The sequence below is a fragment of the Dendropsophus ebraccatus genome, chromosome 2 (genome assembly GCF_027789765.1).
Source record: "Dendropsophus ebraccatus isolate aDenEbr1 chromosome 2, aDenEbr1.pat, whole genome shotgun sequence".
Lineage (NCBI taxonomy): Eukaryota > Metazoa > Chordata > Amphibia > Anura > Hylidae > Dendropsophus > Dendropsophus ebraccatus.
The window spans coordinates 214,043,297-214,064,654 of NC_091455.1; the positions used below are offsets into that span (position 1 = coordinate 214,043,297).

Sequence of the window (21,358 nt, forward strand, 5' to 3'; positions counted from 1 at the left end):
TTAACAAAGTATAATAACCTGAGCGCTGATGTGTATAAATGGAGCAGTCATTGTCCAACCCTTAGATGGTGGCCCACTCTCTTCCCCCACGTAATCAAAATGAAGATCATTTGTCACCCTCATATTATGGCATATGAATTTATAAATGGAAGAGCCTGCTGTCTATGACTACACGGTCTACCCCACTAGTGGTACACTATAGTGCACTATTACCTTATAGTGATGATACAAAATTCAATGGAAAACAGGTACAGGGTATGGGAGGTATACACAACATGGCTTAAATATGCCAATGAGAAAAGATAAGTATTCAGCACATATACTGAACGATATCCGTAACTCATTCAGCTGTCACTTGTTAAACTTATATATTACAGTACTGATTAGAAACAATATGCGGTACATGTGCAACAATAATAGAGCTGCTCACTTTCCGGATGAAGCTACATGTTGTCAGATGATCACAGTTACTTTACTGTAGTTTGGTATTGCAATTTGGCTTCAAAATATTACACGTCCATTTCGGAGCACCTCCAGCTCTAGTATTGTTGCACAGGTACCGCATATTGTTTATTATCAGTACCGTACTTTGATAAATATGTGGCAACTGACTGATTCACGGATATCGGAAAGTATCTGTGCGGAATACTTATCTTTTTCAATGAATGTCATATTTAAGCCATGTTGTGGATACCTCCTATAGCCTGTGACTGGGATATGTGCTCTGTCTGTCTCATCACCAGCAACAACACTGGGACAGAACCTTATAATCGGCTCTACAGACACCTTAGCTTTATTCTAGGGATCACAGGGGTCTCCAGCAATCATATCTTTATCACCAGCTATGTTTTCATGGGATAAACCTTTTAAAAAGATATGTCCACCTTCAAGCCTGTATTATGCTCCAGAGCTGTATTAACAGTTCTGCTGGTCCATTACATAGACAGAGGTTACAGTAGAGAGCACTGTGTCAGACTGGAGAGAATACACCACTTCCTGCAGGACATACAGCAGCTGATAAGTATGGAAAGATTTGAGATTTTTAAATAGAAGTAAATTACAAATCTATATAACTTTCTGGGACCAGTTGATTTGAAGAAAAAAAAAAGATTTTTGCTGGAGTGCCCCTTTAATGTAATCATTACATTACAGAAAGAGGAGTTTTGCAGCAATCCAACATTTTTATCTGGGTGCGGTTTTATTATTATGCTTGATGCCTCTGTATGTTATATCACACAATAGATGCATACTGGCCCAGGATACTCTCAGGACCTATGCATAGTAAATGGAGCACTATGGACACATTCAGCACATGTGACAGGAGTCCCGGCATATGCAAAACGAAGCCTAAAAACTATTTATGGAAACAAATGTTCCTGCAGATTAAGCTGAGAATAGTCAGACATAATAGGCTGGAACATTTTTGATTAATGTTTATATTGCCCATGAAATATTATACTGGAAGACAATGCACATTGCTTAACAATTCTTTTTTAACACACATCAGGCATTAACCCTTAAAGGATTAAGCTATTTTTTGTCATATTCGGCTAAGTTTGTATTTTTTCATACGGGACTAACTTTAATATAACACATTAAATGGGTGCTCCGGAGAAAAAATGGTTTTCAAATCAACTGTCTGAAGTAATTTACAAATCTGTATAACTTTCTATTATAAAGTCTTCCAGTACTTATCAGCTGCCGTATGTTCTGCAGGAAGTGGTGTATTCTCTCCAGTCTGACACAGTGCTCTCGGATGCCACCTCTGTCCATGTCAGGAACTGTTCAGAGCAGCAGCAAATGCCCATAGAAAACATCTCCTGCTCTGGACAGTTCCTGACATGGACAGAGGTGGCAGCAGGGAGCACTGTGTCAGACTGGAGAGAATACACCACTTCCTGCAGGACATACAGCATGTCTTGCCGGTGGTGAGGCAGACAGGGCACATATCACAGGTACAAGGTATGGGAGGTATCCACAACATGGCTTAAATATGACATTTAATGAACAGCAGATCTGAGGTACAGACTCCTCAGCTGTCCTGTCAGTACTACTACCCTCATTTTACTGCAATTATCCAGGTGATTAGTTACTTATATTTTACCATTATTGGTGAATCTTCCTAATCTGTTCTACCATTAAGTCCTGGGGGTAATAGAGTATAAGGAGCTATTAGAACCTGAGGAAGGCAGCTGCTATAAGTGATGACTGCAGCCTAGAGACCCGCTCGTATTGTTACTACTGTACAGGACGTTATGGAGATGAGGTTATTAAATATGCATGTATTGTATTGTAGGTTTTATTACATTTATTTAATAAAATGATTTTTTTCTCTGTGTTTTAATTAACTTTATAATTAAATTTCCCTGGTCCCCCTGGGAGACTTTAATATGAGATCATTACTTTTCATCTAATTTAGCTGTATGTTCCGACATGTATTTGCATGTTCATATAAAATGCCCGGGCATCTGTTAGGGCCTGACCTCCCCTGACAGGCGCTACGACAGGATGCCCCGGGGGGCCTTTGTATGATCCCAGATTATCTGTATAAAAATGTTGTCAATCCTTTGTCTCCATTCCTTTGTAGGTGCCTTGCTGCATCTCATTAAGGCGAGGGCGGGGGAACCTTCCGCCCTCCAGCTGTTGCCAAACTTTGCCCTTGGCTGCTGAGGCATCATGGGAATTGTAGTTTTACAACAGCTAGAGGGACGGAGATTTCCCAATTCCTGCATTAAACAGTAGGACTGAGAATACTCAGGCAATGCCCCATGGGAAAAATATATGCAAATTAGCTCTCCTCCAAAAAGAAAGACAATTATGGCAAAAAGGAACCCCCCATCTTTAGAACCATGCTCGGTATAGAGCAAGGCTGGCTAGAGATGGGGCTAAGAGGAGGAGTACCCACTACCAGTACTCTGCCTTGTACTGGTAAAGGTCATGAATAGTGTTGAGTGGAATTGCCAAACCTTATTTGAGTCCCTGTGTCTGGAGAAGTTGGATGCAGCCTTAGGGCTACCAGGAAAATATGGATACAATACTATGGCCTATAGCTGTATCCGTGTTTTCCAGGACTCCCTAGGGCGGCATGTAACCTATACAAGAAAGAGCTTTGAAAATTAACAAATACATTCTCATTCGATAATACTTACTTGCTTTTGCCTTTATAAACTGTTGCGTATGAGCCTTCTCCTAATTTTTCCAGTTTTTCATAAGAGTCAGCCTTTCCAAATTTAGGACTTGTTGGCTAAAAGAAAAGGGAAAAAAGTTTACCAAAATGGCTCAAAGAACGTCGAACATATGATCTAGGATATTGGAATGAATGTACAAGTCAGTGACACCATACAAAACCAAAAGGTAGAACCAATGACTAGAGATGAGCGCAACTGGAGCATGCTCAAGTCCAATCGTTAGGCATTGGATCAGAAATGGCTGAAGAAGTTGGATGCAGTTCTAGGGAGTCCATAGATCATATCCACCAGGACCCCCTAGGGTCACATCCAACGTCTTCAGCCACTGGTATGTCGAACGATTAGACTCGAGTTGTGTTCATCTCTACCAATGACCAATCATTTACATGCGGTATGAAGTTAGGTCAGTGATATGATCTGTTTTGATATTCAAGTTGAAGATGGAGGGATCTTCACCACAATTACCATATTGAAACATGGTGTAGTCACACGGTCTTGAAACTTTAGCTCTCACTAGATTGGGGAGTTGTACTTCCCTTCACAGCCCAGGGCCCCAGGTTTTGTTCACTTGGTTTGACCCATAATTTGGTTACTTTACCCTCAATTTAAAACTGGGTTGCTCTGGTTGCAACTTTTTTTCCCTACACATATGTGAATGTTAGAACCAGTAAAGGTCAGAATTGGTCTTTGGTGCAGTCCCATCATGGTACCAAAATGGAGTTCAACTGCGAGCCATGGAAAGTCCACCATGACACTCTAGTGATACGGTGACATTTCTCTGGAAGGCCAATTTTTCTGGAGACCATCATCTTATCAAGACCAGATCTACCCTTACTGAAAAAGCTTCCACCCCATATTATACATAAAGACCAACTTCTATGAGAAGATTGATCGCCTCCCAGAAAACCACTTGTCAATGCAACTTTAGTTGGTAACCTCAGAGAGGTTTCGCTATATATGACTCATGTTCATGGAGCAAGTTTCTGTAAAATTACGTCTCCCAAGAGCTATCCACCAGGTCTAACCCATCACGCTCTTTAGCACTCTGAATTTTTTACTGTCCATTTGGCACACATTGACAATGGGTTCTCCAGTATTCCCAAGATGGTGTCCTACTTACATTAATACATCTGGTTTTTACCAAAGGCGTTGTAATACTGAAACTGCGATCCAACGCAAAAAAGATTTATTCCATGACCTGCCACTAAGCCAAAGCCCTGAATAATATATGATTATACAATACAACTACACCAGACCTAGTTTTTGATGTGTGACCTCTTTTGTATTTCCACTGGGTCTTATCCATATGAGAGAACAGGAAAGAGTAACAAATCTGCAAGGACCATGGCTCCAAGTTTATTGTAGGAAACCTTTTGACTGGACCATATACGAGAGGGTCAGCATGGTTCTGTAGGAACTTTATAGTAGGAAACCTTCTGACGTGACCATATATGAGAGGGTCAACATGGTTCTGTAAGAAGTGTATTCTAGGAAAACTTCTAACTTGACCATACACCAGAGGGTCAGCATGGTTCTGTAGGATGTTTATTATTGGAAACCTTCTGACTTGACCATATACGAGAGGGTCAGCATGGTTCTACAAGATGTTTATTATTGGAAACCTTCTGACTTGACCATATACGAGAGGGTCAGCATGGTTCTACAAGAGGTTTATTATAGGAAACCTTCTGACTTGACCATATACGAGAGGGTCAGCATGGTTCTACAAGAGGTTTATTATAGGAAACCTTCTGACTTGACCATATACGAGAGGGTCAGCATGGTTCTACAAGAGGTTTATTATAGGAAACCTTCTGACTTGACGAGAGGGTCAGCATGGTTCTGTAAGAGGTTTATTGTGGGAAAAGTTATGGCTTGACCATATACAAGAGGGTCAGCATGGTTCTGTAAGTTTAGGCCAAGACTGAAAATGTTTTTTTTTATTCCATGCTGGATATTTTTGGACCTCTGATTTAGTGACTTTTCACAGTGGGGTTCCTCTTACATCTCAGGATTGTCCCGATATCCTTGCAATATGTCATAATGTTCTGAAGAGAATAATAACCCTTCATTGTGTTATAGAAGCCTATGAGATTAGAGAACAAGTTCCCGTTCTTGGGTATGGGCTGATGTCCCAGCAAACGGGGTTAACCAGCAATGACAGACATAGTCCAGGGACATGAGTGGTGATATTTCTGGGAGAAAGCAGTCATCTTTCTAACCTTGGAACCCACCACAAGCCTCCATTTATGACAGAGATCATACAGACACAGTGGCCAAACGGCCCATTATGATGACCACCAAACCTTTACTATCGTAATAAGCCTGTTCGGGACAGAGGTCTCTTACTGATCACAATTTATAAAGATCTCCGACTGGCTAAGACTCTCTGTCGTTACAGTTTCAGGAGTGCCCGATCCTGGATGATCAATACTTCCTGCCTCCATCTCTAGAAACTGCCTGCTCTGCCAACCAGTGGCCACATTGGTGACCCACCTCAGCCACTGATTGGCTAAGTGGGCATAAAACCTGAGGAATGATAATCACTGGTGACCACGCACCATGGGGACCATAGCAGTGGGTTATTATGCAGGTGACTATTACCTATTTATTTTAATCCAACCTAAGCCCTTAAATAGACAGTGTTGCTTCAACAAACTAATTTAGGCAAATATAAGAAACTGTAATATATCTTATCAGACGAAATGCTTCATTCTCCTGTTATTGGGAATCTTCCCTCTCCACTTTCTGATAAACTGTCACCCACACTTAAAATAAGCGTAGCAATGTTTTTTTGTTTACTGGTTACAACTCAGGAATCATATTACAAGCAATACAAGTCTATGGGGGGGGGGGTGCTTGGGAACACAGCAGAAAGACTGACAGCTAAAAGACAAGTTGCAGAGCAGAAATACTGAATAATCTTATATACAGGATAACTAATGGTCAGTATAGAGCTGCTCCTCACACAGTATAGTACTGTACACACCTAAATAACCTAAATAAGAAAGGACAGCTTTGCTTTAACATTACACAGGGATGACCCCTTTAATTTTTTTTTTTTTTTTTTTTAAACTTCAAACCATAATTATATGAGCCTAACCTAAGAATACTCAATATTTTACCAAGCAGAACGGTAATTCCGAGACCCCAGACTGTACATCGATAAAAGCACATGCTGTGACCGTGTTACATTAGCGTCGGTTTAATTGGCGAAATCCCTCGTGGGAGCGTTCTATCGGGAACGCTTTCATGTTTAATTCATGAAATATATAAGTTTTGCTGAAAATGAACCAAATAATAAAATAAGGAAAAAAACAAAAAAAAAGTGAAACCTCACAAACGTATTAGTCATAAAAAATAGCAAAAATAGACGAAAAAAAAAGTATTAAGAGAATAAACAGGACGAGAAGGTGCATAGCAGTACAGACGGAACGATGCGGCCGTATCCCGGCGGTGTAATTCATTGTCTGGCAGTATCATAACAACACCTGCTACTTCTTCAGGAAACTCCGGAGAGACAATAAAGAGGAGCCGTAATGGAAGATTAAATCCAGAACTACCTGACGCCTCGCACACAAGCCGAGCGGATTAGATGGCTCATGCATATTTTATTGCCCCAAACAGCTTGAGAATGTCGCTCTCCATCACTACACCTGGGTTTTAGGGGCGCTTCATTTTATTCTTACTTAAGGATAGAATCCAATGGGGGCGCTTATTGTTAATTATCCATTGTGTAAATATTAATTTAATAGCTTTTACTCTCATTGTGGAGCGTCTCAAAGCAACATCATCATCATCGCTGCTTTAAAGGGAAACTCCGCCTTTTATCATCAGGTAACAAAAAATGCTAAATAAAGTTAAAGGGGAACTATAAGCAGGGTCCCTGTTGCACAGGAGACATCGAGGAGGAAGGTATATCTCTTACCCTCATCCTTGGCGCCCTTCTGGTGCAGTTAGTCCTTTGCTCCACAGTCCGGTAAGACCGTTAGGAGCACTGCCCGCCCCCATAGAGACTGTCAGCTCCACCCCCGGGCCGGCCCGCTCTATTGATTATCATTAAAAAGGGGCGGGGCAGTGCTCCTTACTGTTTCACTGGACCGAGGGGCCATTGACTGCACGGGATCAGCGCAGAGGAGGAAGGTAAGAGACATACTATAAGAAACATACCGTCCTCCTCGCCGTCTCCTGCACAATTGGGACATATCAGCAGGTTAGATTTGTCTTACCTGCTGATAGTTCCCCTTTAAGAAGTCATTTCAGGTGCATATTCAGGATAAGTACTACTTCTGGGAATTACGCATCCTGTGACACAACCATGCGTGGGTTATAGCCTGAGAAGGAGTGGGGAAGGACACAGACCGTGCGCCCTAATCCCGTCCCACCAGCTGACACGGACAAGAACAAGCAGCGAGGTACTGACACAGTATATAGGATGTCTGGGACCTGGTCCAGGACGTGATTAGACCACACACAAACAGATACACACACACACACTCACAGAAACAGACACACACACTGAGCAGGAGAGGTTTTCTATAGGGATTTGCTGCTGCTCTGGACAGTTCCTGTCTCGGCCAGAGATGTCAGCAGTGAGCTTTGTCTGAATGTAAACAAAACAACACTTGCTGCAGGACTTACAGCAGCTGATAAGTATGGAAAGACTTAACATTTTTAAATAGAAGTAAATTACAAATCTATATAACTTTTTGACACCAGTTGAAAGAATTTATTTTTCGCTGGACAACCCCTTTAATCCCCTAAACAAAATAGAGGATAAAGGGGTTGTTCAAATTTTTTATTTTTTTTCAAATCAACTGGTGCCATAAAGTGCCAGAGATTTGTAATTCACTTCTATTAAGAAAATCTTAAGTCTTCCAGTACTTATCAGCTGCTGTGTGTCCTGCAGGAGGTGGTGTTTTCTTTCCTGTCTGACACACTGCTCTCTGTTGCCTCCTCTGTCCATGTCAGGAACTGTCCAGAGCAGCATAAAATCCCCATAGAAAACCTCTCCTGCTCTCCAGACTGGAAATAATACAACTTCCTGCTGGCCATACAGCAGCTGATAAGTACTGGAAGGCTTGAGATTTTTTAATAGAAGTAAATTACAACTTTCTGGTACTTTATGGCAGCAGTTGATTTGAAAGAAAATTTTTTTTGGTGTACAACCCCTTTAATGGTACTATGGTATTACACCAGACGATTATTGTCTGATTACCGGCTGTTCCGGACGATAATCGCTTAGTGTAATAGTTCATATTTAAAGGCAACGATCAGCTGACATGCACACAGCCTCCTGGCTGTCGCTCTGAGTGACCTAAAAATCGTTTGGGCAGCCCCTCTCACGTACCCTCTCGCTCACGGTTGTTGCATGTAATAGCGCTGATAGCGAGCAAGGAATGAGAAGCAAACGCGAGAGCTGATCTGACAGGTCGGCGGTCGCTTGCTCCTAAGTAGCAGGCTGTCTAATACGGCCCTAACTGTTAAGTGGCAAGAGGGAACTAACAAGGAAGAGACGGATGTGGTAGAAATTCAATCAGCTGAGAAGGAGGAGTAGAGCTGTTTTCAGAGAAGCGCAAAAAAAAAGAGAATACAAACACAAAACCATGGAGCGCAATCTCCACCACACACCACGAGCCAAGGACCATGCCAAACAAGCATGGGCATAACGTCCTGTATGTGGTATTTTTCCCTATTTGTAATAATCAGTTATCCCTTAGCTACTGGGTGGAGACTAGCTGCTCCTGTATATATCTCTATTGCACTCCCTCAAAAGCATGAGACTAGCATACACTGCATACAAATAAATGAGGTGATCCTAATGTATATCTCCGAGCACACCCTCAGATGCATCAGCAGCATGGAGGACATTATACAGCAGTACTGGGCAGTGTAAGATGAGAATCCACCACATCATCCCTCTACCTCTCTCAAGCAATGCTAAAGCCTGTATAAAGACTAAAATAATAGAATATTTATCATAATGTTAGGGCCCTATCACACAGGACGTTCTGTGTAATGGCAGGCAACGATCGAAAAATCGTTCGTATGTTGTTGATGGTTTATTTAGATCTGAACCTAAAATTATCGTTAATCGTTTACTGTAATTCCACGTTCGTTCGCTCAAGTTCCGCTTTTTTTCACTAATCGTTCAGTGTAATTGCACATTGTTCATTGCTTTTCTGGGATCGGAAGGAATAAACGATCATTGTAACGATGGTAACTAACGATTATCGTTCTGTGTAATATGGTAAACGATTTCAGGTTAACGGTAAACAAACAATCTCGTTTGCGATTGTTTATCGTTAGTCATTAATCGTTAAAAATCGCTCAGTGTAATAGGACCCTTAGATTGGTTCCTACTACTGGGACCCCCACTGATCACTAGACCGCTCCCCACCCCCCACAGCAGTAAGAAACCTAAGACTTGCGTGACAACTGCAACGTCCCTATCCTTGTATTGTGGACAGCACCGTGTACTTCTACTCAGATCCTTTAATAAGAGTTGACGTCGGTGCATCCAACTTCCTATTTACATGCCGTACCCAGAATCCCCCGGGACGTCACAGAAAGAAGCTCTACAGCAGTAAAATACATTTTGCAGCGTTTGGGAAACGTGTTCGGAGCGAGTGTGATATCTTTATGTGTATACCCCGGGGGCTTCCTCTACTTCTGCTCCTCAGATACAGATTTACTGAAGAAAGAGAGGTTTTTGCTCTAGAATCTTCTTCTTTCAAATCAACCGATGTCAGAAAGTTATACAGACTTGTAAATTGCTTCTATTTAAAAATCTTCAGTCTTCCCACACTTATTAGCTGCTGTATGTCCTGCAGGAAGTGGTGTATTCTCTCCAGCCTGACACTGTGCTCTCTGCTGCCACCTCTGTCCATGTCAGGAACTGTCCAGAGCAGCAGCAAATCCCCATAGAAAACCTCTCCTGCTCTGGACAGTTCCTGACATGGACAGAGGTGGCAGCAGAGAGCACTGTGTCAGACTGGAGAGAATACACCACTTCCTACAGGACATACAGTAGCTGGTAAGTACTGGAAGACTGGAGAATTTTTAAATAGAAGCAATTTACAAATCTATACAACTTTCTGAGACCAGTCGATTTGAAAGTACCCCTTTAATAAGGTGCTGCCTTCCAGTGGTCGAGATGTGAAAGATTTTGCTTGCAATAATTAATTTACAACATGAGAAATTATAATCCTTTGAGGGGTTTTCTTAGACTGATGGCCTACCCTTAGCATGTCTGTGCAACGGCTGTGCTGGGTGACTGCCGCTAGTGAATGAGAGGTGAGTTGTAGTAACCCAGTATGGCCACTACACACTGTATGGCGCTATCCGCTTCCTTTCACTGTGTGCTAATCAGCAGGGAGTACTGGGTATCAGACCCCCACGACTGGACATGATAATCCAATCCCTTTAAGGACCCCATTATACTACATTATGAGAGGGTAAGGGCCACACAGGAGGATGATAAATACCCAGTATGGCCCCGGCATTTTCCTACCTGCCTCAGTCTCCGCTGATGAGCAGCAATTTCTATGTGGAGATTACACAATTAAATCACGGTTTCTGCCAATTTCCTTTAAATGATCCAAATTGTATGAAAATTATCCTGAAATTGCCCAATTCTCCGGAATAGCAGCATTATATTATCCCCCCGCTGTGCTCCGGCCTCTCCGCCCCGGTGGATGTATCGGCATATAATATACTGGCTCTACGTGTCCTCCCTCACAAAGCAGAAATCAGAAAACCTTAGAAAAGTAAACTTTCAAATGCGACAAAAAGGTTGAAGAAGGTCATTCAGCGAATACATAGAGTGCGCCAAAATCTGCAGGGTGGTAATGCGGGAACTGGGGGAAGGGAATCTGCCAGGTAAATCATGTGTACAGCTCAAGTGTCAAGGAGGCGGGGCTGAGCTGCAGCATGCATGCCTCCTCCCTCCACCACCCTGCCTGCTTTCACTGATGGACAAACAGGGTTCAGTGGAGAAAGCCAAGCAGGGAGGAAAGGAAAGGAAGAAGGCTAGAATGCTGCAACTTGGCACCGTCTCCCTGACAACCGACAGCCCTTAAAGGAGAAGTCCGGCAAAATTTTTTATTAAAGTATTGTATTGCCTTCCAAAAGTTATACAAATCCCCAATATACACTTATTATGGGAAATGCTTATAAAGAGCTTTTTTTCCTGCACTTACTACTGCATCAAGGCTTCACTTCCTGGATAACATGGTGATGTCACTTCCTGGATAACATGGTGATGTCACTTCCTGGATAACATGGTGATGTCACTTCCTGGGTAACATGGCTATATCACTTCCTGGGTAACATGGTGATGTCACTTCCTGGGTAACATGGTGATGTCACTTCCTGGGTAACATGGTGATGTCACTTCCTGGGTAACATGGTGATGTCACCTCCTGGGTAACATGGTGATGTCACCTCCTGGGTAACATGGCGATGACACTTCATGGATAACATGGTGATGTCACGACCTGACTCCCAGAGCTGTGCGGGCTGTGACTGCTGGAGAGGATGATGGCAGGGGGACAATGAGGGCCACAGGGCACTGGAGGGACACTGAGCATCCCCCTGCCATCATCCTCTCCAGCAGCCACAGCCCGCACAGCTCTGGGAGTCAGGTTGTGACATCCCATGTTATCCAGGAAGTGACATCACCATGTTATCCAGGAAGTGACATCACCATGTTATCCAGGAAGTGACATCACCATGTTATCCAGGAAGTGACATCACCATGTTATCCAGGAAGTGACATCACCATGTTATCCAGGAAGTGACATCACCATGTTATCCAGGAAGTGACATCACCATGTTATCCAGGAAGTGACATCACCATGTTATCCAGGAAGTGACATCACCATGTTATCCAGGAAGTGAAGCCGTGATACAGTAGTAAGTGCAGGGAAAAAACACTTTATAAGCATTTCCCATAATAAGTGTATATTGGGGATTTGTATAACTTTTGGGGGGGCAATACAATACTTTAATAAAAATGTTCACCAGACTTCTCCTTTAATTAAAGAGATTTCTACAAAAATAATAAAAGAAAAATTATTTTAATCTGGCATCTAATAATCCAGCAATAAACACATGTCATAAGCAGATGAAATTTTCCACAGTCTCCTGTCAACTTTTCTGTATAGACTGAAACAGAGCAGGCAGAGTCATCTCATTAACATTAGCTGATGATCAATAACAGGCAGGATTGGCACACAGACACAGTACCATATGGTCACCCTCTGGTCTATGGGGGGGGGGGGGGGGGGGGGGGGGGGCGTATTCCTTCTTATCCCGGAGAACATATTACTCTGACATTTCTCCACCATTCGGCCCAGTAATTGGCTTTATACAATTGGCCACTGCTGCCTGGTCTATACATACAATACAGAAGGGACGTCTGCCTCCAATATGGCCGCCACTGCTGATCATTAAAAATCATTAGATTAATTTTTTTCATGTAATAAGTGAAACTCCAATCCCATCATGAGCTGCGTCCCTGGGGATCAGCGGGCAGGTTTATAGGCTTTTTACATCTCCCGAGTACAGATAACCAGCTGGATGGCCGTTCTATTCCGCATCATTAGGCATCACGGAATCATTGATCTAAGCTCCAGAGAAATACCGGGATTTATTCCACTTTACTGCCTTTATGGTTTTGATCTGGGAAAAAAAGTTCTCTTTTTTTTTAACAGAATATTATGTTTAAATTTGGAACGAACATCTGGAGTAAGAAGGGCCGCACCAGTCCATGATAGATCAGAGACCCCTACATATACTGACCATCATCCAAAGAGCCCCTATAGATCCTAGGCCGGTCTGTATATACTGCTGTGTATGGGCATCTCTTCATTGTTTCGTTTAGTCATCACCATTAAGAAGCTTTATTTCCACTGACATAACCGACATTATATGGGACACATTTCGTAGGGTCTTAGAGACTTTGAGGATCATTATCTCCCCAATAGCCCATGGGTGATCTGGGGAGATCTGTCATGGATTCACCACCTTGGGGACCTTGACGATCATCACCTCCCACCTCCGGATAACTTCCGGGTGATCTGGAGAGATCTGTCATAGGCCCAGCATAACCTTGTAAACCTTAAGGATCACCCCTTCCCCAATACCAGAGGATGATCTGGAGCAATCTGTTGTGGGGTCACCACCTTGAAGACTTCAAGAATAGCGTTGAGCAGATTTACTGAATTGTTCAGGTTCGGCAATGTTCTACGAACCCGAACGCCCGGTATCTGGAGAAAGTGGATGCAGCCAACCAGGAAAACATGGATACAGCCATAACCCAGTGCCGTGAGCCAAATGCAGAGCATTTGGAGAACGTTGTGGAATACAAAAAGTTTGGCTCAACACTACTCAAGGACAATCACCTCCCACCTCCCCGATAGTTCTTGGAAGTTCTGGAGAGATCTGTCTTGGAGTCAGAATCACCTTGGAGGCCTCGGGAATTACCATCTCCCACATTTGCCTAAAGTTCTTGGGTGATCTGGGGAGCTTTGTCTTGTGACCACAGCCATCTGAAGAGATCTGTCATGGGGCCACTTCCTCCCTTAGAGACCTTGAATATCACCACCTCCAACTCTACTCAATAGCTCTTAGATGTTCTGGAGAGATCTATTGTGGGGTGCCCAGGAACGTCTACCAACCTTATGACAGATAACAGATCCAAACTGCACATCAGGATTCGGTCATTTTGACAGCAGAATCCATGCCCTCTGTCATCGGAAGCGAACAGAATCCTTGAACAGTAGTGTGAACATGGTCGTACTTTGATGTCCTGGCACAGTAACGTGGAATAGCAGGGGCTTCCTATGTACTAATATTAATGCATTGACCACAATGGGGGTCTAACACACTCTGGGCTGTTCTTCAGGGTAAAAACGATGGACAACTCAGTATAGAATTTTTTTCCTGCATCCATACAAGAATGCCATCCCTTCCAGCTGCCAGGAAACCTTGGTAAACCCTTGGTAAATGGTGATCCCCCACACTAGGAGCTGCTCTCAGTTGAGAATCGGCTCCATGTATACCATACTATATATCTATTGCAGTAAATATTTCTAGTTGCTATGCAGGAAAGTATGGCGGTGTATTACCTATGATCCCATCCCCCAACACCGGATACTCTTATTCCAAACTAAATCAGTCTTCCTGATCACACCAGGCATCAACACAGTGCACTCTTACCGAGCTAGGGCTTGAATGACGTCTGACTTTGGGAGACTCCTTCCCCACGGAGGCACTCTTAAAGTTAATGCATGCATTGTTTTCAGAGTGCACCCTCTTCACCTGGTTTGCAGACTTTTCGAAGGGGTCAAAGCTGCTCTGAGTCCTCTGAACGCGGACTTTCTTGTCTTCAGGAATGGTGTCCAGTGGTTTGATCACAGAGTCCATTCCCTGGCAGTTCCGTGTAGACATCTTGGTGACACATATCTACGGGGGAGAGGACAAGCAGAGAGCTTAATGTAGACAACAGGTCGAGAAAGATTCCGGGCTAAACAATAAGCAGACGTACATTGTATCCTGCGGGCCGGAGAGGAGCATTGCTTTTGTTCAATACTGTGAACATGCTCCTTTCAGGATGATGCATTGTTTGTGGAGGACTCAACAATGGCCGGAGTAATCAATCCCCGAGTTACAGAAACACGAGACACTGGATCTGCCCGGTGTAACCCAAACAGAATCATCGACCGTCACCTAATACAAGCGCCATCTCTCTGCTGCAGCCTGCAAGGGGAGGCTCCCAGCGCTTACGTAACGCCCTGTACACACGCTCCTAGTCTGGGTCATCTATGGTCACCAATACATTATACGGTAAGGGCTGTAGACTTGGGAATTGCTATTTTTGCAACTCTTCAATGACTTCTCAGCCTTCTGCTATGATTGTCCATTGGGGAGTCTATCTTCCCCGTGTGTAAACGGCCCACCTCATGCAGTTTTTTTTCTATCCTATGGGCCTGAAGTTCAGAAAGGGAGGGTGCACGGATTTCCAAGCATGGGCCAGACGCTGTTGTCCAACAATGCAAGTCAAGGAAAAGAGGAAAGGTTTTCTTCCAGCACTCCAAACAAAAAAATTAACGATTAAAAACAGTCCTTTAAATTTCCCTATGAGAGAATCACACCGTGTTTCGCACTCTTAGTGCTTAATCATGGTATGCTCGGTGCTACACGCAACACACATTTAAAAGAACACTCCCACCTACCCATCATGCCATGCACCTGCATGTTCTGACATGTGATCCAATGATGGGTAGGTGGGAGTGTTCTTTTAAAGAAGCAGTTCACCCCCAAAAATTTTTGGCCTCCCCGGTAGCCGCTGGCATGTATACTCACGGAAGATGATCGATGTCCAACGGCGTAGCTCCGTTCCGGTCACTTCCGCCGGCGCTGTGAGTCCTCTTCTCTGAGCTGTCATTATAGGCCGGAAGTCACTCACTTCCATGCATTCTCTGTGGAAGCGCGTGACTTCCAGCATTCAAATTACAAGGGAGAGAAGAGGAGTCACAGCACCGGCAGAAGTGAGCGCGCGCCAGATTTGAACTGCACCGCGGGACGGGAATGGAGCTACGCCACGGGACATCATCTTCCGTGAGTATACATGCCAGCGACTACCGGACGGGCCAAAAATTTTTTGGGGTGAACTGCTTCTTTAAGGCTATGTTCACACTATGTAAAACTACTGCCTTATTTTCAATGGGATCCCGGCCGAAGCGTATACATATCGTACACGCTCTGGCCGGGATCCCGTGCGGGGCGGCAAATAACTGACATTTCTGTGGCCGCAATTCAATAAATGCGGCCGTAGGAAACCCTGTCAGTTCGCACAGTGAAGCGAGCGGCTCTGGACGCAAGCTTCACTGTGTGCTATGGGAAGCTCTGATGCAGGCGCGTGCTGATGGGCCCGCATCAGAGCTCTGCGGCCGGATAGATCATCCGGCTGGTACTTAAGTACCGGCCGGGATGATCCAGGCAGAGACAGGCCATTCCGTGGCTCGGCCGGGGTCATGGAACGGCCGGTTGTTCACGTTGTATGAACATAGCCGGGGGCTGGGTTCACACTATGTATATTTCAGGCAGTATTTGGTCCTCATGTCAGGTCCTCATAGCAACCAAAACCAGGAGTGGATTGAAAACACAGAAAGGATCTGTTCACACAATGTTGAAATTGAGTGGATGGCCGCCATATAACGGTAAATAACTGCCATTATTTCAATACCACAGCTGTTGTTTTAAAATAACAGCAAATATTTGCCATTAAATGATGGCCATCCACTCAATTACAACATTATGTGAACAGAGCCTTTCTGTGTTTTCAATCCACTCCTGGTTTTGGTTGCTATACAGCCTCACAAATACAGCCTCAAATATACATAGTGTGAACCCAGCCTAAATGTGTGTTGTGTGTAGTACCGAGCATACCATGATTAAAGCGACTCTGTACCCACAATCTGACCCCCCCAAACCACTTGTACCTTCGTATAGCTGCTTCTAATCCAAGATCTGTCCTGGGGTCCGTTCGTCAGGTGATGCAGTCATTGTCCTAAAAAAACTTTTAAACTTTTAAACTTGCAGCCCCGTGCTGGATCATTAAGGCACCTGTGTAGTTTTTACTGCATAGGAATAGGAAAAATGGTGAAGAGTGCGGGGGGGGGGGCTTTGGAACAGAGGGGCGGTGCAAAGTTAGGGCACAGATACTCCAAGCCACGCCAGTTGGGCACGGGGCTGCAAGTTTAAAGGTTGTTTTTTAGGACAATAACTGCATCACCTGCCGAACGGACCCCAGGACAGATCTTGGATTAGAAGCAGCTATCAGAAGGTACAAGTGGTTTGGGGGGGGGTCAGATTGTGGGTACAGAGTCGCTTTAAGAGAGTGCGAAACGTGTTGGTGCGGTTCTCCCTTAGGGAGTAAAACTTTTTTAAATAAAGGACTTCTTTCAATCGTTTGTTTTTTGTTTGGAGCGCTGGAAGAAAACCTTTCCTCTTTTCCTGGTCTTTCTTCCTCAGTATGTATTGCTTATCTAAACACGGGCAACTACCCGACCTGTGCTTATTACAGGGGAAGTCGCTCACCAGCTTAAACAAGTGATAAAGGATTTTTTTTTTCTATTTTTATCGTTTTACCGCAAATAAAGATGAAAAACGGATTAAAGAAACTAATGCATTTGTGTGCATCAGTTTTTGCATTGACTTCCGTAATAAAAAAAAAAAAAACATCACAAACGGATCAAAATGCAGCCATTTCTTTTTTAAGCATACACAAAAACGGATGAGTTTTGATGGAAGTCAATGGAAAAACGGATCAAAACAGATGCACACAAATGCACCCGTTTTTTGTACAACACGGATAAAAAAAAAAAAAAAAAACAAGTAGCAAAAACGTAGCGTGAACTAAAAGGGAAACTACTTGTACATAGGAACCTGCTGATGTGTACCTGCTGCGCCAGAGCTGCACATGGGACAACTGTGCAGGCACTCAGGGAGTACATAGAGGGGGCAGGATGGGGAGTAGACCCGCTCTTCCTCTCATCAGAGTTTATGGTTTGCCGGTACAACCATCCAGTACTAACAGGAATCAATAATCATCCGGAACGGAGCGACTACCCCGGGACATGAGGCATAATAATAACACTGAGCGGAGATGGGAGCGTCTTCTATAACCCGCCGCGGTCCCTGTGTAGAAGCGCTCACTCAGGGAGGATTACGCTGACTCTATATTACAGTCGTGGCGCTCGGAGCCAACGTTCGGCTTTGTTTGCAGTGATTACCTGAAGGTTATGCGGCCTCGATCTATCATGGGGAGCAACCAACCAAAGTTATAACCGAGGCTGACAAAGCCTAAGGATCCAAGAAATGACACCCCTACAATCCCGAGGACTTCTTAAAGGGGACCTGGCATGTTTATCACTTTTAGAATCACGATTTGGAAGAGCAGTGGAACCATCACATCAAGACTTGTAAGCAGAGTTGCTGAACTATTCGGGTTCTGTAACATTCTCTGAACCTGAACGCTCGGCATTTGGCTCCGGGTGGCTGCAGAAGTTGGATGCAGCTCTAGGGAGTCCTGAAAAACATGGATACAGCAAATGGCTGGAACCAAACAGGACTCCCTAGGGCGGCATCCAACTTCTCCAGCCGCCCAGAGTCAAATGCTGAGCGTTCAGATTCAGAGAATGTTGTCAAACCTGAACAGTTCAGCAACTCTGCTGGAGACCTGACCAGTAACCCCTTAGACACCTGTCAAGGTTACCATACATACTGCACCTGCAGACTATCTCACCTACACAGGGGTGCCTCAACTACCCCAACAGCAAATGTTAGGTGAAACGAATGGTTGGGAATAAAAGAGTTCAATATGATGATCTATGACGACACAGAAGGAAGTAAATTAAAGAATACAAGAAAAATGGTCACTTCATATAGTAGAGACGCAAGACAGTCCGCTAACTGTGTGGGGGCCTTCACTGTGTAGGAGCCGTTAGGGAGCACAGAGGCACAAACCGTCGCGGATGAAAGACGTCTTCATAGCAGTAGGGATCAGATGGAGAATTAAAAGAGAAGTCAAACCGCACACAGAGAAGACATCCCCCGTGTAGTCACTGGATATAACTGCACCGTAGTCCCTAATATGGTCTGCATAACTACCATATGGTCTCCACATTGGTCTTGTTCCTTGTATAGTGCTTTTTTTTTTTTTACTCAGAATGATTCAGTTACTATGCAGTGGTAATGTGGGGTCCTGCTGTGTAGGTATAATTTGGTAACACTGTGATGGTATGATTCAGTAACAGTATGGTGGTATTATTCAATCACTATGCAATAGTAATGTGTGGTCCTGGCACTGAGGAATTACTTGGTAACAGTATGGCGGTATTATTTACTAACAGTATTGTGGTATTTCATTCAATCACTATGCAGTGGTAACGTGTGGTCCTGCTGTGTGGGTATAACTTGGTAACAGTATGGCGGTATTATTCAGTCAAAATATGATGGTATTTCATTAAAATAGGGCTTGTGTATGGAACCAGTGCAGCATCATGGCTGGTACCCTCTAAAATATCCCTGTGTCAACCAAGTTCTACCAAGTCCAGAAAGGGGGTGCCCCATTAGCATAAATAGATACATATTTCAAATGTGCAAGCATTTCTGGAAAGAAATCTGTATGATACAGACTTACTAATCCCCATGTGCCCCCATTGTTTTGTGAACCCGTTGCCCTTGGTTATGACCCACTAAGGTGAGTCAGGGATGTTCCATTCAACTTCAATCTCCAGGAAGTACTGGCAGTTGGTCTCCACCATTGTTTCCATGCTCAGTGGAGACCAACTGCCAGTACTTCCTGGACTATTGGAAAGTGTGTGCACGGTTGCATGGCAACAGCACGGTCAAAGTTTACACAGGAAACCAGGAAGTGATCTCCTTCCCACATATGAAGGTGATACACATGAGATTTTCCCAAGTTTACTTCTTCAGGGCACAACCCCCGTCAGGCAGGGACCCAAGGTTAACAGGTTTCCAGGCAGCACAGCTCCTCATCCTTCATGACAGGAAGGAATTGAGTTTCAGAACCAATATAGCAGGAAGTAAGTGGAGATAATGAATGTGGAAGTTTGAGAATATCACGGCTAATCCTTTAAGTCATCTTCTAAATAGACATTTCTGAAACAGATGGCCGCATTAGTCAATGTATTAAGTGGTGAGCAAACATTTCAACAAAATTAGAATATGTTAATAAAGCGCATGTAGCCGGGCTTATGTAATAATGACTCCTGACAGGCGAAAAATCACATCCTGAGGCCGGGGAGTTATCAGCCGACTATAGCAACCGCTGTGCCACAAAGTGCACTGCTAACTGCTGCAAAAAGGGCAAAGATACCTGGACGACTGACTCAAGTACACTGAATTTCAACATTATTCTACAGATTTTATCAATCTGCACTTAAAGAACATCTTATACCAGGAACGGGGAACCTTCGGCCCTCCAGCTGATGCAAAACTACAATTACCATCATGTTTTGACTATCCAGGCATGATGGAAATTGTAGTTTTGAAACAGGTGGAGGCCTGAAGGTTCGCCATCCCTGTCTTATACACCGGTCACATACATGGCTACATTCAGACTCTGCTGGCCTCTTTAAGATTTCAGCTACGATAGTATTATTGCTCACTTGACTATATTTAAAGTGTGATATTCTATATCACACAAAGCTACATGTAAAAAAAACACATACAAGCTCTCTTTCCTATACAGAGAGATCAGCCAGTCCCGACGCATTTCACCCACCCAAATATAGGATCATCAGGGGCTAAATTAGCATATGGTCTGATTATTATCATATTTTACATACAAAATGTGTTCGCTTTTCTTGGCTTATTGGAGACGTTTTCAGGTACAAAATAAGCGACTGTTTAAGTTATACGAATAGGTTAAAAAAAATTATGCTCAACTACATAGATGGTGCAACTTTTTTTTCAATTTTCAATAGAAATGTGAGGACACCTAATAGGCATATCATTTTTACTATTTATTGACTTATTCATACAAAATTGGTTTGTTGTATTTTTTCAGGCTTTTTTTTATAATTATAAGTTCCCTAAAGGGGTACTCTGGCTTTTTTTTTTTTCTTTGAAATCAACTTTTGTCAGGAAGTTTTATAGATTTGTAGATTAGTTCTTTTTACTTATCAGCTGCTGTATGTCTTGCAGGAAGTGGTGTATTCTTTCCAGTCTGACACAGTGCTCTCTGCTGCCACCTCTGTCCATGCCAGGAACTGTCCAGAGCAGCAGCAAATCCCCATAGAAAACCTCTCCTGCTCTGGACAGTTCCTGACATGGACAGAGGTGGCAGCAGAGAGCACTGTGTCAGACTGGAGAGAATACACCGCTTCCTGCAGGACATACAGCACCTGATAAGTACTGGAAGACTGGAGATTTTTAAATAGAAGTAAATTACAAATCTATATACCATTTGAAAGAAGTGTTTTCACAGGAGTTCCCCTCTAAGCATATAATTACCATATTTCTACCTTTAGAAATTTGTTAACCATAATAGCACAACAGGTCTATAATATTATATTATCTAGCAGCTACTTATTAGTTGTGCCCTTATAGTCAAGAAGTTTTGGCCACTCTGGAGG

The 21,358-nt window shown here is 43.5% G+C and overlaps 1 protein-coding gene across 5 annotated transcripts in view; it reads right to left on the bottom strand.

The window, feature by feature from the left end:
- Window positions 1-21,358, bottom strand: part of CDK14 (cyclin dependent kinase 14) — a 312,138-nt gene that overhangs the window by 215,801 nt on the left and 74,979 nt on the right. For 3 of the 5 annotated variants that reach the window (XM_069959458.1, XM_069959457.1, XM_069959460.1), the window contains 2 exons: window positions 14,412-14,657; window positions 3,150-3,244 (listed from right to left, as the gene is read on the bottom strand). In XM_069959458.1, the coding sequence (XP_069815559.1) occupies window positions 3,150-3,244; window positions 14,412-14,657 (341 nt within the window). The remainder of the gene's footprint in view (window positions 1-3,149; window positions 3,245-14,411; window positions 14,658-21,358) is intronic. The other 2 variants (XM_069959459.1, XM_069959461.1) reach the window with 2 other exon arrangements.